We start from the raw sequence: 17303 nt of genomic DNA on the forward strand, positions 1-17303 counted from the left end.
GGGCCGCGGCGCTCCGGGCACCGGGCGCCAGGGCGCGCGAGCGGAGCGCGGGAGTCTGCGGCGCAGCCGAAGGGGGTCGCGGCCAGGATGCCCACCCAGCTTGGCAGCCGGCGGCGAGGCGAGGCGGCGGGTCTCTAGGCCGGCCGCTTCTCGCCCGCCCTTCGGCTCCCGCGGGTGTTGCTGGCTGCGGAGAGGCAGAAGCCGAGGTGCCCGGCGCGGCAGAGAGATGCGTCGTGCCGGTAATGTGAAAGCGCCGGGTTTGGGCGGGGGAGACGCAAGTCCGAGCCCGTTGGGTGTCTTTGGACGGCCCCTCCCTCCCTTCTCGGGCCAGCCTACCTTCCAAGGTCGTTGTTATGGGGAGAGAGCTGGGGAGGCGTTTGCTGAAAGAGAAAAGGTGGGATGGGCAGAGAAATACCGCCAGCCTCACTTGTTGCTGCTTAGAACTTGGCCGGGCGGCGTTTCTGGCGAGCGTTTACGTCGCTTCGTGGACTTTATCCCAGACTGGAGAGAAACGGTGATTAAAAAAAGAAAAGCTGCAAAAAGTAGCTCCGGGGAGGCAGCGGGTTCCAGAAGGTACGCGGGGGCTTCCAAGGGGTCTGTCCTGCCGCTTAAAGCCCCTCTTCCCAGGGGGTTAAGACGCGAGGTCCACCGGCCCTTCCCGGCTAGAAGCCCCGCTCCAGATGTGCTGGGCTTCGGCTCTCGCATCCCTCCGCCAGCTGTCGGGCCTCGGGGAAGAGCAGAAGCCCGACCCCTGGAAGGAAGCTGCTTTCTTGCAAGGAGTCGCCCTCGGACGGGAGGCCAGGGGGGAGGCCGGCCCTTCGGCCAGACTCAGAAGCCATCCTCGCCCTGGCAGGAGGCGGGCGGCCACTTCCAGAGGGTCGCCCAGAAACCACCCAGGTCCGCGAGGAAGGGGTCCTGGACCCGCTTCCCGGGGCGCCCTTCCCTCCGGGGGTCATCGGTCCCCTGGAGGGCCGTGGCCCCTCGTGGCTGCCGCTGACCCCTTGCCAGGCGCGGGCGGCGGACAGCGCTCCGGACGGGAAGCCCGGCGGGTCCAGCCCGCCAGGGTCGGAAGGGCCCGGGCGTCTTCCCACGAGCCGGGGCACCCGGGCAGCCTGGCCGGGTCCGGGGGGCGCGGGGAGGGAGGCCGCAGCCGCCCCCAAGGGCCGGGGGTAGAGGGCGCCCCACTCCTCCGGACGGGCGCCTCTCCCCCCCGGCCTTGGGGGCGGCGCTGGGCCGGGGCTCCCGTGTCCTTCCTGCGAGGCAGCCGGAGGCCCGCTGCCCTCCTGCGCTCGCAGGCCCCAGGCAGGCGGCCCTTCGCAGGCCGAGGCCCGTCCGGGCGAGCGCGGCCACTCGGGCCGGGCAGAGCCGCCATTGCCGGCGGGGAGCGAGGCGGTGGCGGCGACGGCGGCGGCTCCGCCCCGGGGAGGCCGGACCAGGAAGCGGCGGCGGCGGCGGCGGCGGGAGGAGGAGCGGCGAGGGCAGGCCCGGTAGGCCGCGGCGGCGGGAGGCGAGGCCTGAGGGGCGGCGGCGGCGGCCCGGCGGGGGCTGCCCGGGGCGGCGCGGTCGGGTCCGGCCGGGCGTCGTGGCTGGGCTCGCCTCGGGCTCCGGCTGCCGCGCCTCAGGGGGTGGGACTCCAGCTCCCATCTGCCCGCCTCGTCTGGGACTCCAGCTCCCATTTGCCCAGCTCCTGTAGGTGCTGTACGTTTGGGAGTACTCCAGTTCCCATCTGCCTGCCTCCTGTAGGCACTGGGGTGAGTCGAGGACCTCTGGGATTGTCTGGGACTCCAGCTCCCATCTGCCTGAGCAGCGGGAGTGGTGGGACAACATTTGGAGAGTGGTTGCCATGCCAACTCCCATCTTCCCTTCTCCCATGGGTTCAGTGCCTCTAGCAGTGTCTGGAACTACAACTCCCATTTGCCTGAGCCCTGGGAGCTGTGGTCCAAAACGCCTGGATGGGGCCGGAGTAGAAGAGGGGAAATGGCGCTAACCTCCCATTCTCCCCAGCCAGCGTGAGGATGGATGTTGGAGTCCCACCTTATGGAGGGAAGTTGGGGGCTCGTTGCAAAAAGCAGGACTGTGGGAGAGGGAGCTGGTGGGAAGATGGGTCGTGGGGGCATTTGTAGCATTGCTTTGGCCTGCTGTCTATGACCGTAATAAAGATTTGGTTTGGTTTGATCTGATCTGATTTGATTTGATTTGATTTGAACAGCGTGTTGGGGAGCCCCAGAGATGGGACGGTGAGGGAGCTGCCAGCGAAAGCAGAGGCGGGCCCTGTGGCATGGGTTCAGCTGCCACAGTGGGGTTGGCATTATAGCCCATTTGAGTGGGTTGCGCGAAGAAGGCATCCCAGGCCCTGGAGTGTGAGGATGAGCAATTTCATGCTCTAAATTGTTCTAACCTGCTGAGCTTTCTGCATTTCTAGCCAGTCAAGAACAGAGAGTTTAGCAAGGACAAGGTTATGGGCTCCCATTTCACACGACCCGTGGAGGAAGGGACCAGAAATTGAAGCAAATAAAAAGATGCTGAGGTTGGTTTGTTTCCCAGTTCCTTTTCCCCCCACTTAAACGTTTGTCTGGGTTGAGACAACATTGCAGATGAAAATCTCGTCAGCTCGTTTGGGATTCAGGCTATTATGTGAACCCAGGCAGCTTGATTTATCAACTGACCCATGGCTCATTTAATCAACTGAACCATGGAGTAGCATCTTGTGCAAACACAGCTTTGAAAGAGATCTCAGGCACTAAAGAAAATACTGTAGATTCATGCCGTTCCTAAAATTAAGAATAGAAAAGCTATATACAAATCAGGAACTGTGACCTGGATGATGATGTGGTCATTCTGTGTTTAGTTTTGGGCTCAGTATGATATAAATTTCACACAAAAAAGGAACTGTGGCCTAGAAACAACTTCAGCAAGTAGCAGAAAACAAGGCAAAGTGTAATTCTAGCCATTCTGCAGAAAACCCCGTCTTCTGCCAGAAACAAAAAGAAAATTGCCTCACGCTGTACTGCAAATGGGGCTTCAGCAAGACCATTATGGAACAATTTGTCTTTAGCTTCCACCATCTTATCTTGCTCCTCCTTCCCACGAATTCAGCTATGAGGAGCAAAGGCCATTGAAGTAGAAAGAAATGTTCCATTTGGTTTGCTTCCTAACATTTCTATTGCTATGAAGAATCCTAGTTTCAAAGTCTTAAGCCATGTTTACCCATTGGAACTAACACAGAGATAAACTCAGATTAGGTTAAGTGTTTTCAATTATTCTACTAGAGCCCCCTTTTTCCAGAAGTTGGTTGAATACCGTAGTTGCAGACCTGTTTGGCTAAACTTTTCAAAATGGGATGGTTTTACTTACTGAAGACGTTTATATACTTCCCTTTACATTGCAGGAAGATATATATTGCTGTCTGCGTATTTGTGGGTATATTTATTTTAAGAGGGTGTTTATTGAAAAGAAAGATGGTCTGTTGTTCTCAATCAGCAGCACATTTTGTGGAGGTACATCTGTGACTGAGGTGTTTTGTAAAGGATGGGCACAGGTGATGCTTTTGCCTCTGGGTGTATTTGATTACTTACTTCAGTCTCCCTTGAGTTCTGCAATTTGGGTCTAAAATCTCAGAAGAGAGCTTAGTAGAATTTGCTGGTAACCTTCCTCTGCACATTCATGCAATGGAAAGATCATGTGGAGAACTGTGTTATTCTCCTTTGACTTGAGAACAAAGAAGTGTGTTAATAAATTTAACATTGGGTAGAGAGTTCTAAGTATACAAACCAAAATACTAACATTTATAATGCAGAGCCTGAAGACAAAATTGGAAGACTGGCAGAGAAAAGAAACATGTATTCCAAAGGGCCAAAAATTGTCAAGATCAAAAAAGTAACTGGAATTTCCACCACCTATTAATTGCTTCTCAAAGGGTACTCAAGGTTTGTAACGGTTTAATTATTGCATGGACTTGGCAGAATAGATTGTGCTAGGCTGGTTAAACTAAAGATAGAATAACAGGCATTCTGAACCCAGACATATTTAGCATTTGAATTTGTCAAAAACTGAACAATATATTCATGTTTCTCAGAATGGTAACATTGTAGTGGAAAAATTGTAAAAGCATTTCTGTGCTATATCACACTTATCCAGAAAATGCAAATGTTGTGCTATTTGTAAATTAGATAAAATGGACTTTTTGATATTAATGCTAAGCATCTCTCTTTAACTAGTAGTAATCTGTTTGTTAAAAATGTAGATGTTTGATTTGTGCAATTTACTTGTTCCTTTGTATCTAGTAAGTAATTTACAGAGGCTTTTCTTCCATGTGCCCTTGTTAGAATTATTAAATTGTGCAGGGTTTTTTTTAAAAAGTCTTAATGGTAACAATCCTAAGCAATCCTAATTCTCCTTTATTAAGAGTGAAATCAGTTGAAGTAGGTGGAACTTCTAAGTATTCTGTCTTAAGATGTATGTTTTATTTTATTCTACTGCTTAGTGTCTTTCAGATCAGTTCTTGGTTGGCATTTTTTGATATTTTAAATCATCTGTCTGTTCTTGAACAACAATTCAGATTAATCTTGTTTTTGTTTCTTATAGACACCTTTTTGCTGAAGGTTTAGATTTATAATTTTAGCTCCTTCTCTTATCCAATTCACTTAAAGATCCTATTGGTTGTGCTTGTTATAGTACAGTAAAAGCAATGTGACTGCATTTAGTTTTAAATAAACAGGTACTGTGCTATAGCAATAAACAAGGATGCAAATTTAAATTGGACTCAATCCCATTGTAATGAAATCATCTGAATAACCATTTATAAAACCAGCCAGGCTATCAGAACAAACTCTTTCAGATGTAAGAGTATTTATAATTCATCAAACAACATTGGTCCAACCTGATGGGAGATTGTCTGAAGAGTAGATAGGCCTAATGCCACTTTCACTAGAAGTGAGGATGTGCTGTTTGGTGCACATAATTTGCCTTTTAATTGTTTTTCTGAAGGATATTTGGACACCATGACAGTCACCCTCGTGTGTGATCCCTCAGAAGCGATGGAGCTCTGTGCATCTCAGCAGCTTTACCTTAAGCCCGTTGCGAAACTGACCATCAGTGTGGTGCTTCCAGAACACACTGGATCTACCCGGGCATTCTCTAAGTGGGAGGTGATGGACAAGCTGAAGAACATGATCTGCCCAGACCAGTTCACCAGTGTGAAGGTTTCAAAGAGCACCAAGGGCTTCATTCGTTTTGAAGGAGAGGCTGAAACCAAGCGTTTAGTCTGCAGCCTGAAGGAGAAACTCCACGGCAAGATGATAAAGCTGAATGGTTTTAAAGATGACTTGCAAGTTGTTGCTACTGAAGCCCCTCCCGACTGCCCACCTTCTCAGGAGTCGGAGTCCGGTGCGAAAAGCCGAAAACTGCCAGAGGAACAGCTGAAGGAGGCCGTTGCTGACTGCCTCCACTTGGAAGGGCTGCCCTGCAAGTGGTTTGCCCTCAGAGGTTCAGATAGCGAGACCCCCAGCGAAGACGTCTTGAGAGCAGTGTTTGGAAGCTTTGGGAAGATCAAGAACGTAGATATCCCCATGCTCGATCCATACAGGGAAGAAATGGTGGGAGGAAGCACGAATAACTTCATTTTTCGTGGTCTGCGGACATTTGAAGCTTTCGTCCAGTATGAAGAGTCCAAGTCATTTGCAAGAGCCATGGAGACGCTCAAGGGCATGAAGCTGATGTTTAAGGGGGACGATGGAAAAGCTCTTGCGTGTAACATCAAGGTAAGGCCCATTGCTCTCAGGGGGACGCTCTGTAAGCCACTGTCGCAAAATGAAACCCAAGCCTCACGGGCCGGAAATATTGATTGATTTATTCTGGCATAAACCTTTGTAGACCAGAGCCTGCTTAAGAGCTCCATTTCCTATCCAATGCGGTGCTCTTATTCATAAAACTCTGTGCCCCAATAAATCAGTCTTTCCAATGACATCAGGTTTCTCTCATGCTTTCACATGCTTTACCTTTTTCACATGCAATTGACTTTTCTTATGAAGAGTATCAGCAGCTATCCATTACGTGTTTGGATGGTTATTGAAATCGATTCTGCTGCTGCCTTGAATTTACTTTATAATGGCCAGTCTCGCCCGTATGTTTTCCATATTTCATTCTAGAGTGTAACTCTTTTGCCTATGAGTAATAACCAATTCTTTAAAAAAAATTATTGGGACGGAAAGGCAGAATATAAATCAAAGAAATAGTAGTAGTCTATTTGAATTAGCAATGCGCTTTGTTGTTGCTGTTTTGAAACAGGTGACATCTGACACCACTAGTCATTTCAGTGAGAATGCTATAAAACAGAGAACCCTAGAAAGATTAACTCTGCAAGGTCTAGAGCGAGAAAGAAAGAGAGAGGAAAACAGAGGGAGAAAAGGGACTGAAAGGTGAGGAACTTAAATCATTAATTTTAATTATTAATTTAAATCATTAATGTTATTCTTTATCAGAAGGGGAAAGAAGTATATGCACTGCGGTGTGGACTCTTACTGAAACAAGCAAGTAACAAGTTAAAAAAGGCCAAATAACATTTTGGGTCCATGCATTTCAAACTGTGCACCAAGAACACTGGAATTTTGTGATCTGTCAAAGTATATTTAGATTGAAAACATACGCATATGTTGTCCTACTTTTGCATACAGTAATTTATTTTGGGTTGGCTAGAAAAGAGACAGTTAATAAATTCCATCAGGTCACTAAAAACAGGCCCCTAATTTCTGGAAATCTTATTCAGATACTTATTTGCCTTCTGAGATTTCAGCAAATGTCTTCCAACCAATCGCACATATATTCTGAGGGTTAGTACTCTCACTTCTTAATATAGGAAAGTTTTTATTTATTTATTTATGTATATATCACATTTATATAGCCTCTCATGTCACCCAAAGCGACTCTGGGCAGCGTACAACAATTAATAAAGTTGAGCGAGGGTGCTTTCTTGTACCCACTGCATTAAATTTTTTACTCTTAACTTCACATGAAGTCCTGCAAGCATGACAACCCAATGTACCTTAGTCAAGACAAAGATAAATTCAGCTGGATTCAGCTGAAAAAAAATCCTTCTGCCTCCAAACCTGGCCCACTACTCCCATTCAATATGGCTATGTTGAGTACATGGACCACTGGTTTATGTCTGGAAAATAGGTTCCAAAGTCAGTAATAATTGATAGTTGATTTACAAATAGGTTGCAAACAAATATTACAGGTATAATTGCTGATGGCTTCACTTGCAGTTTGCTTTGTTTCTCAGTTGCTGCCATTCTCTTAAGGCAGAAATATGTCTAGCCTGAAATAAAATTAATTTTCTGGAAAAGATCACAATGCAATTCAAGATCCAGGGTTGGCTGCTGCATCCAGTTGTAAGTTTATAGTACTGCTTGTTTTCCCAGCCTTCTTTGCCTCTCCCAAAGGGTTCTTCAGTGCAGAAATACACCTGAGCACCGATGGGTTTTTTTAATTCTGCAGGGAGGGTTCCACCCATTCCATTGGGCTTGGAACAAAAGTTGTTATGTTATAGACCAAAATAGATTTGTGACTCTCTCGACAAATGCAGTGCTTACAGGGTTTTATTTTCCCATCCTTCAAACTGTTCAGTAATTGTAAATGAAGTGCAGACCTTTTATTCCTAGCGGCTACATGAGACTCTGTGATTGCTTAGCATGATAGCTTTCTACAGAATTATAACAGATTTAAACAGTGCCTCCCAAGCTGAAAAAAGTGTTATAGCCTCAGGAAGGTTCATATTGTTACAGAATCCTTACAAAGTACTGAAGTGTTTTCTAGACATCTGAAACTTTGAAATGTTTTCTCTCAATTAAATTTGGAGGCCCACTTTGCTCTTGTTACACACAAAGTGTACTTTTCAGTTAGATACCTGTAAAACAACATATGCATAAAACAAAGAAATCCACACTGATCTGTAAGAAAAATCCAAACATCTACAGACTTAGGTTTTATTAGGCCCAGCTTCAAAATGCATACAGTTTTGTGCAAACTTTCAACCTCTCCTGACGTCTTTACAGACAAAATGTTAACAAAGTGGGAATGATTTGAGTGATGATGTTCAAATGATAAAATCTGGATGGGCAAAAAAATTCTCACCAGAAACACACAACAGATTAAGAATAATCCACAGGATCACAAACCAACTCTGTATCCTTGTTTGTGCTTCTTACAAAGCACCGTTGACATCGTAAGCCAACAGTAAAATGTAATTTCAAGCTGGGGTTTATATAGAATTATGATTCTGAAGAAAGCCTACACAGGTTGAGTCAAAAAGAAGAAAAACACCTGAGACCTAGGTATGATGTTTCTATCCTAAATAAATATATTGCTGGTCTGTTGTATCACTTGATTACAAGAAAGCAAGGGAGGCTCAGAATAGCAATGGAAACCACAGATGGTCTCTTCTGATAGAAGGTGCTGGGAGTGACAGGATAACCTGATCTCCTTCATGCTGTGTATGTGAAACGAGCATCTGCAATGGCTGCTTAGAAGAGGTAACAGACCTATGAATCATACACAGATGCAGCCAGCGCTCTCTTGAATATACAGAGCTCTTTTTAAAAAAATTGCTGTTAAATTTGTGATGATAGATGTCTATTCTTCAACAAGCTGATTAGAATTCCTGCCCTGATGGGCCCGGGTCAAGTCCTGCCTTTATTTCTACTCAGCTCTTCCCCTAAAAACATGATAAGCAACCTGATATCCTCTACTGTAGATGTTTTTGACTGCATCACCTAGATTCTTCGATTGTTGTTCATGCCAGCCAGGATTTATGGGAGTTGGAAGACAAAGCAGATGGAGTGCATCGAGTTTCCAATTTCTGCTTTAAACGGTTCACCTGCTTAGAAAGCTAGTTGTGCTTAGAACTGCAGTTCTCTGGGCGAGGCAGTCGTACTGGAGACAAAACAGGTTAGACATAGTTAATATAACTGAAGGAAAGAGGGAGCCGTTTGACCTCTAATTCTGGCTGGGAGAGAGGACCATATGTATACTGACTTAAAAAAAGGGAACAGGTTGCATCCCCTATAGAATGTATATTCAGATTCCATTGAAAAATAAGGAAGCTTAGCCTGCATTGAACTGGGAGCGTCAGCATGGCCATAATGTATGACTCCTGATGTAATATCTGAGTACTGAAGGAGTATAAGATCTTTCTAGAGAGGAGCTCAAATATCCCCAGCTTATTTTGTATCACCTTGGAAATCCACTAGGTGTTATGCTCAAAGAACACATTTCTGAGAGGTGTTTCATTTTGTATGTAGTAGCAATTAGGTTTCACAATTGGGTTCTTTCTACTTTAACAGCATCTCTCTCTCTCTCATACACACACACACACACACACACACACACACACACATATTCATCTAAATGGTTCCATTATTGCTAACTGCCTAGAAAAAGACGAGATGATGATGACAAAAAAGTTGGAGAAGGAAAAAGGAAGTCTAAGATCAAGAGACGAGAAAAAAGGCAGATAGATCGGGATGAGAAACGCCCCAGAAAGCATCTGAAAGTAACAGCTGGAGAAGAACTGTGGTCAGAAGACATGCCTGAATGGGAGGAGAGAAAATACCTTCTAGCTCAGAGAAGGGTGGAATCAATCAGACTTCTTACAGTGCTGCTAAGCCAAATAAAAGTAAGAATATTTGTTAACATATATTCTGAAAGTTTTTTTTTCCTTTTCAGTTCAATAGACGTGGATCATTCTTAAAGGCATAAAAAGCAGACTATGTATATCTTAATGAAGATATGCAGGCTCCATTGTCTAGGCATTGTTCCTCAACTTTGGCAACTTTAAGACGTGTGGACTTCAACTCCCAGAATTCCCCAGCCAGCATGTTGCCAAGGTTGAGAAACACTGGTCTAGGCAAAAGGGGCTGAAGCATTTTTAAGTCCAGAATATACAGATAATGTTCAGAAGAAGAGGTTCAGACAGACAACTCCCTAAATCACTGAACCATGAGAAAGGGGAGACCCAGCTCAATTAGACTTGCACAATTCTGTTATTGTAGCCAATCGCAATAAAAGTAGTTTTAGCCTTCCTGTGGAGTTGATTCATGGTCTGGTCTATCTAGTGGGGCTGACCAGTTCAAGTAAGCAGCAACTGTCTATCTTTCTCATCTAGGGTGTTTTATTTTGATGGACAGTGAGAATTAGGCACTTGAGGAAAGCGGGGTCTGAATCAAAGAGAGCTGAAGAAATTATCAGGTCCTTGGAAAGATGAGTTTGGAGTTAATGCCTCTTTCGTATCCTGTGCTCAGTGATGATATTTTTTTTAAAAAGGCTTGGTTCCAATATGCCACCTTTCTGGTCAGGCTTCATGCTCTCCTTTATTTCTTTATACTTTTTTAATTAGATGGCATACTGGAAAGCAAGCATAAGTTTCAACCGTATCTCAATTTCCAAGAATGTTTAATACAGCTAATGTGGTTACTTTCTATGGATCTACTGTTATTTTCCTTTATCACTGTAAAACTTGCAACTCATCAGCATCTTTTATAGAGGCACTGGGACCCACATTCAAGGTTTTTGGGGGGGATCAGAAGTTGCACGCTCAATTTTTTTAAAAGTTTGTTTGATTTATGTATAAATTAAATATGCTTCATAATCAGCGTGTTTCCTCAGATACTGTAATTTGGATCTTGCTAAAAGTATTAGAGACAGGTTTGATTTAAGATACGTAGTCCAAGTGGAATTGCATTGTATTGTTCCCACTGGAAATAGGATGAAGGAATAAGAGCTGTATTAAAACATGCAAGATAAAACCATTTTTTCCCATTTCATTGGGTTGAGATCCATTGAAATTGACCTAATTCCTAATAATGCTAATGTTTTATAAATTTTCTTTGAGTAACTGGATCTAACTCAGTGATTGTTGCAATTGAGAATATGTAGATGTTCTCCATGTAAACAGGGTGGATGTGTACCATTTTGTTTTCCTGCGTTAGGCAGCAAAAAACTCACATGTGAGATCGTTCATTGTAAGACTGTGCTGAATTTTCTTTGCTTTCCTAGGTGCTGTTTAGTTGCGTAGTAATCCCGTGTGTCTTTCTGTTTCTTTTGAAGAATTTTGTGCTGTCCCCTGGACAAATAGGGGTGCATCTGCTGGATCCTGAAAACGAACGGGAGAAGAGCTTCTCCACACCTCCAATAGAGGATGCGCTAAAGGAGGAGACGGATTTGCCTTATCTTGAGCACCAAGAACTGGAGGATGAGAGTCAGCCTGCATGTCATTCGGTCCTGTTCGATAAAGCCCCTATAGAAGAAGGGGAAGAGGAGCAGTTCATTGCTGCAGACTTGCCTCCATCCCCTTCTCCCTTCGTGAGAACTGTTTTGAACGAACCAGTTGCTAGGGCAGTCACCAGCCACTTAACGGAGAATGATATAGACCACTTTCATGCTGGTGGCTTGCTACAGGTCACGGTCACTCAGGACTGCAAAGCGATTGAGTCATCGCCTGATAGGTGGGATTACCTGAGACCAAATTTGGGGTCCTTTGCAGATGCTTCTGATGCAGCCAAGTGTAAAAAGCAAAAGGTTTATGAAACAGAGGAATTCATACATTATTTACTGAACTACTACCAAACCCCCAGATATGCACGAATATGTCCAAGGGCACAAAGCCCATCAGATACGTCTTGGTGGCAGAGGGTGGTATCCTGTTATGGAGATGGCTTCCAGATCAACCTAAAGAGCAAAGATGAGGAATGTTGGACAGAAGGGAGTTTAGGATCAGATCTCCCTGAAAAAAACCCTCAAGTGGATGATGATGACAATTGGGAAGTAATTGATGAAGGGTCTGAACCTGCAGAGAACATGCCTGAGGACCAGGCATATCCTCGAGAGTATAGCGAAAGTTACCAAGGAGAATGGGAGGATTCGCTGGATGAGGCCAGCGAGGGCTCCCTGCCAGACAGGTTGCATAGTCCCATCCCAGGAAGTAACAGTACTGCTCACAATAAAACATCACAAGAAGAGAATACTCAAATGACGGTGATGTCATCCCCCAAGTCGTTTGGCCATATGTATAAACTGAAAGATTTGCTGGAAGAGATTAGCAGCGATTCTGAATATTTTAGTGAGGCGCTTAATGAGTCCCGGAACCCATCAGAACGAAGAAATGGTGGTTGCCAAGGCAGCTGCAAGACATGGCCTCTCCACCAGCAAAAGGCGAAGGAACTGTTGATACGCGTCCAGAACGTTGCCTGTGGTGATCAGGATGGTAAATGCAGCACGCGCAGCTTCTGCTCCAGTACAGAGTGCTGTGACTCCTCTCTGCACCCTGGACAGAGGCCTAAGACAAGGTTCAAGAGATCCAGCAGCAAACTATGGTATGAAGAGCAAAAAGTCAAATGGTCATCCAGTGAAGAAGAGAGAGACATCAGCAGGAAGAAGAAGAAAAAGAAGAAAAGGTTCTCTGATAGCTCCTTCCTCGATGATGAACCTCAGTTCCTTAAAACAAACCACTGCAGAGATCTGGACTCCTTCAGCAAGATACAGAGAAAATGTAGCAAGATTATCCATCAGAAGATGAAATGTAAGACTCTTCAGGCCATGGGAGGAGCAGTAAAAATGAAAGACATTATCCATCTGAGTGCCTCTCATCTACCAGAAGCTCCCCAAGTGACAGGTAAGGAGAGTGTGGACATTGGTGAAAGAAGGCATAAAGCAGAAGAACGGCAGAGACTTTCCAAGGGCATGGTAGAAAGGTGATGAAGAGAGCATCTCAGGGAAGTGGTAGAAATGGTGGGATTATAGATGGAGGAGGGTGACACCCAAAGAACTTGGTGGATAAGCGGTCAGCTTTGCTAACGCCTCTAGAAGTGGCTAGCAAACTCCTGCAACAGAGCCTTCTTAACTCTTGAGTTCTCTTGTCATTCTCCCCTGCTTTGCAGGGGCCTTCCTATTGAGAGGAGGCCTGGAAACAGGTTCTGAAGGATGGCCTTTGTTTCCTGTTGAAATAATCTAGCTCAGTCTAAACCTAGAATCAGTCTGTGGAGCAGACCTTGGAGGAGTTTGCTAATTTGGTTGGCCCTGATGGATGGTGGGGATCTTGAAACGATTCAAAAAGAAGTTCACATTAGGTCATTTTATATAACCCTTTAAAGGGCTTCACTGTAGAGCCTGAACTTTGATCATAATTGACTTGGGCTGATTTGGGGTTGTGTGTGGTTGTTTTTTTTAAGCTTTTGGGGGGCTGGGGCTCCTCTGCATGCTGGAAAAGAGAGAGCAGCATGGTAAAACACTCTTAGCTTCATAAAAATAGGTGGCAAGTGTCAGTTACTGGAGTTGATGTCTGTATAAACAGGGACCATTTATATATATATATATATATATATATATATATATATATATATAATACAGAAAAAAATGTGCTTTAAGTTACAGTGATTGGATTGCTCGGCATTTCAGCTGAGTTAATTAGATGGCCCTTGCTGATTTGGGAGGGAGCTACAGAAAGCGCGTTCAGCTCTTCTGAACAACTGTACAGTTAGAGAAGTTATGTGTTGTCGCTCACGGTTCAGGAAATCTTTTCAAGTCATGAGATTCAAAGGGTAAGTGCCTCCCTGATGGTGTTGGGAACGGTGCAGGAGAGAGAAAATACAATTATTTGCAGAAGGCAGAGACGGAAGATGTTGATAATTTACGACAGAAAATGTGATTAGAAAATGTTAGCACAGCTTCAGGACTGCACAGGATAAGTTACGCCTGATCTCTGCCAGTCCTGATCCCGTTTTGGAAAGCCCTGTTTTTGTTTGAAAAGGGGAAAACGCATCTGTGTGTAGGCCAACAGGTACCCAGTTTTTCAACCCCCTGCTGTCCCTTTAGGGCTGCCATCCCATATTGTTCTGCTGAAGACAAAGCTTTGTGTTGACTCATCCATTTTTCTGATGTAAGAAAACTCTTAACATAATCACATGGAGTTAGATTATCTTCAGAACTGCAGGGCTGGAAGAAAAGAATATTTAGCCCTTTACCCACCCCCTCCATTTTACTGATCTGAATAATCCTCTGAAACTGCCATTAGGTCCTTGATGGCAGGAGAAATGCTGATAACGTCAAAAGTGCTCCCTCCCCTCCCTCTCCGCCCATTGCTGAACTAACAGCATCTTTGGAGGAAAGGGCTTAAATTGGGAGAAACAGCGTGGAGAGGGAACAGCACTAAATCTACCCAGTGTCTCCATATTTCAGCTTTAATCAATTAATCCCCCTTGTCTCCCTGTCTGTGCATGTTTATGTTATGAAAACATATCAAGAGATCGTCTCACAAATCTCCTGCACTGCATCTGCTTTGACCCTGATTGAACATACTATGCCCAGAAAGTAGGGTTTGCAGCTGAGATAGGCAGAGCTGAGCATCAGTCACATTGGACGTCACTTCCAAGCTCCAGGGAACTCCTCCTGGGGCTTCCAACGTTGCGCTTCCCTTGCTTTGTTGGCGCTTTGTTGATTTAGCGACTTTTGTAAAACCGTGGTAGGTTTCTTTGTAAAGGGCAGGGGGGCTCTGAGACTCACTTAGGTTTTTCACGGACACCTTCTTTGGTTTTCAGTCCGTCTGTTGAACAAAGGTTGCTTTGAACAGTAAAAGAGGGTTATGAAAGCTTCCTTGTTGATGTTCTGGAATATCACGAGCAAGACAAAGCCCACAGGACGTTCTTAGTTGCTTGACATAATATGAAACATAGAACTGGTGAAAAATACAAGCTAAGGCCACAGTCTGAAAATACTGTTACCAAATTTGGTGATTTGGTAGTTCTGAGGGTGCATACAAAGTGGTCTCACACTGGACTGGATGACCACAATTTCCTAGAGAAGGATTCTATACAGAGAGGGAAGAGCAAGACATTTTGGTTCCAGTTTCTGCTTCACTTTAATGTGCTTTATTTATTACATGTCATGGTAATTTTACGTGATATGACATAGCTAGCATAACATCCATGTTTGTTAACTTTGCTCCAATAAAGTAGTAATGAACCAAAGTATGCAGGAATTTTTCTGTGCTTAAGGTTGTTTTGTGTCACACTGGTCAATGGTGGTGGTTTCTTTAGGCTTTTTAAAGCCCAACTTTACTCTGAAACTAATCTTTTTTTTTTTTGAGAGGGAATGAAATGCATTTCTTGAGGGGGTGAGTGGAAAGTATTTTTCTCTATAAACAACTTTTTGTACTTGGATTGTTTCTTACCCCTCTGGATCCAGTTGATTGTTTCACTTAGCTGTGAATAAAATTGTTTTATAGGAACATTCTTCCAGAAATACAGTGATGTTTGTTTTCATTGCAGATGCAATTTCCGTTTTCCATTTCAAGCCTTTTTCTTTTGTCTTTGTTTGGAACTAATTTGCAGATGTGCATACTCCTTTTGAATAAAATGTTTGCACACACTTTTAAAAGTGCTTTCTTCCTTCACTGGAAAATCACTGAACCCATTTTATAATACTAAGCATGATAGACCAGGGGAAAATGCAACTTTACAATATGCCTGTGATCTGCAACTTCTGGAAAGGGAGATCCTGACTTACTGGACCAAGCATAATAATCAAAGTGACAGGCATTCCAAGCTATCTTTGGTGGAGTAAATATGGAAATGAAGCATTTTTACGCTTGAGAAAGATACTTTAGATAAGTTTTTCCTCCCTTTCACCCCAAAAGGCAGGATCAACAAAAGCTTTCAGTAGATCAGCTTTCCTCAACCTGGCCATCCACCATGCATGCAGACTTCAGTTCCCAGAATTCTCCAGCCGACGTGGCCATTGTTAATGATTCTGGGAGTTCAGAACTACCCATTTGGAGGACGCCTAGGTTGGGGAAAGCTGGAAGAGCTATTTGCACTGGGCAAACATCACCTCTGCTTCTGCTTGCTAAAGGGAGATGTAAGGACATTATGCCTGGTTCATCTATACCTTGTTCGTTGTGCTAATTGCTGGGGCTGAAGTGCAAACAGGAGTATTTTCCACACATCTGGATTCCTTGGTGGAACAGTGAATACTCTTCAAAGTCAACTCCCCTGGTAGAGGCATCGCCGGGTGTTCATGAAGCTTTCGGGAACCTGCAGATAGAGCCCATCTACGTGACAGGAATGGCTGACCTTGGCTGGGATCAAAAAGCTAAGTAAGGTTGGGCCTAATTAGTTCTTGGGTGTGAACTGGTTTTGCAGACACTGTGATGCTTTCACACCTAGACATGCTTTGCCTTCTGGTGTACACGTACTAAGAGAGCACACACTTCAGACATTCTACATAACCAAGAGTTGAGCATTTCACAGTGGCTACTAGAAATGTTACTTTACTCCAGCTAGGTGGCAGCACCTCCCCAGTCTGGGTTGATCTCAGAAGCACCCCAGAAGCTGGTGACAAACCATTTCTGGATTGTTACCCAGATAAGTACATGAATTCAGCAGAAGTCAAGCTTGCCAGGCTTGAAGGAGACAAGCAGCTTTCGATCAGTTTGGGATGATGTTTGTGTATAGAAGAGGCAGAAATCTGATTCAGTGGAAGGAAACACGTTATTTTGATTACGTTTCATTCTAAAAACTCTCATATCTGAAAGATTATCAAAGTTCAAAGGTTCTTGGACTCCATACCAGGATGCCAGGCACTTCCCACCGAACCACCATCTTTTTTTAAAAAGATAATAGAAATAAACATGAAGCTGGCATTCTGTACAGTTGTTAAAGCCTATACTGTTAACACCTTTACTTCAATCATGCCTCTGAACCTACAAGAAAATGGCCAGTGGTTGAAGCCCTGGTCTGTATTTAGAAGTGTGTTCAACTGTCTACAGAAAAAGTCAAAGGTAAGTTGGGGTGGTGGTAGACACTAGGTAGATGGTGGGGAACCTCACCCATTTTCATGGGGTGTATTAGTGATTAGTGATCCATGGGGCAGCCACTTCATCAGTACATTAGGCTTGACCCCCAAAATAGAGTGCTTCATGCCCTCAAGGGTTTTGGGGAAGCTTGAAGATCACATCAGAGCTGTCTTGCTGTTATGTTATTGAGTGTGTGTGTATGTCAGTCATTCAGAATCTTCAGAAATGGAGCAGCATAGAAGCCCAAGTGAAGAATAAATATGCATGCACCCTGGCTCTCTACCAAGTTTTCCCACCTCTTTGTTTGCAAAATGGGCCAGTGGTTTTCCTAGTGCCTTTCCCCCGCACACACAATCTCTCTTTGTTACCAGGTGGTTTAAATGGAGATTTTCAGGGTGAAATTTGACATCGCTCATTGACATATGTTGGAATTCCTGATCTGGTTATGCAGTCTTCAGCTGGA

At 44.6% G+C, this 17303-nt stretch overlaps 1 protein-coding gene across 11 annotated transcripts; it reads left to right on the forward strand.

Annotated features, from left to right (window-relative positions):
• Positions 1-10: 10 nt before the first annotated feature.
• LOC103061359 (A-kinase anchor protein 17B) lies at positions 11-15276 on the forward strand. 11 transcript variants are annotated; one of them, XM_088151623.1, is made up of 7 exons: positions 580-1487; positions 2423-2527; positions 3797-3926; positions 4987-5759; positions 6286-6416; positions 9430-9670; positions 11101-15276. In XM_088151623.1, exons 4-7 carry the CDS (start codon positions 5001-5003, stop codon positions 12745-12747), a joined length of 2778 nt encoding a protein of 925 aa, XP_088007749.1. In that variant the 5' UTR covers positions 580-1487; positions 2423-2527; positions 3797-3926; positions 4987-5000; the 3' UTR covers positions 12748-15276. The 11 variants fall into 11 exon arrangements, with proteins under 11 accessions (XP_088007746.1, XP_088007747.1, XP_025024824.1 ...); XM_088151622.1 differs by lacking the exon at positions 580-1487 and adding an exon at positions 1494-1751 and having other exon boundaries at positions 1881-2527; XM_088151625.1 differs by lacking the exon at positions 580-1487 and adding an exon at positions 1494-1751.
• The last annotated feature ends 2027 nt before the right edge of the window (positions 15277-17303 follow it).

Source organism: Python bivittatus, unplaced genomic scaffold, assembly GCF_059951505.1.
Source record: "Python bivittatus isolate LINGU-HERP-01145 unplaced genomic scaffold, Pbiv_v1 ctg000670_np1212, whole genome shotgun sequence".
Lineage (NCBI taxonomy): Eukaryota > Metazoa > Chordata > Lepidosauria > Squamata > Pythonidae > Python > Python bivittatus.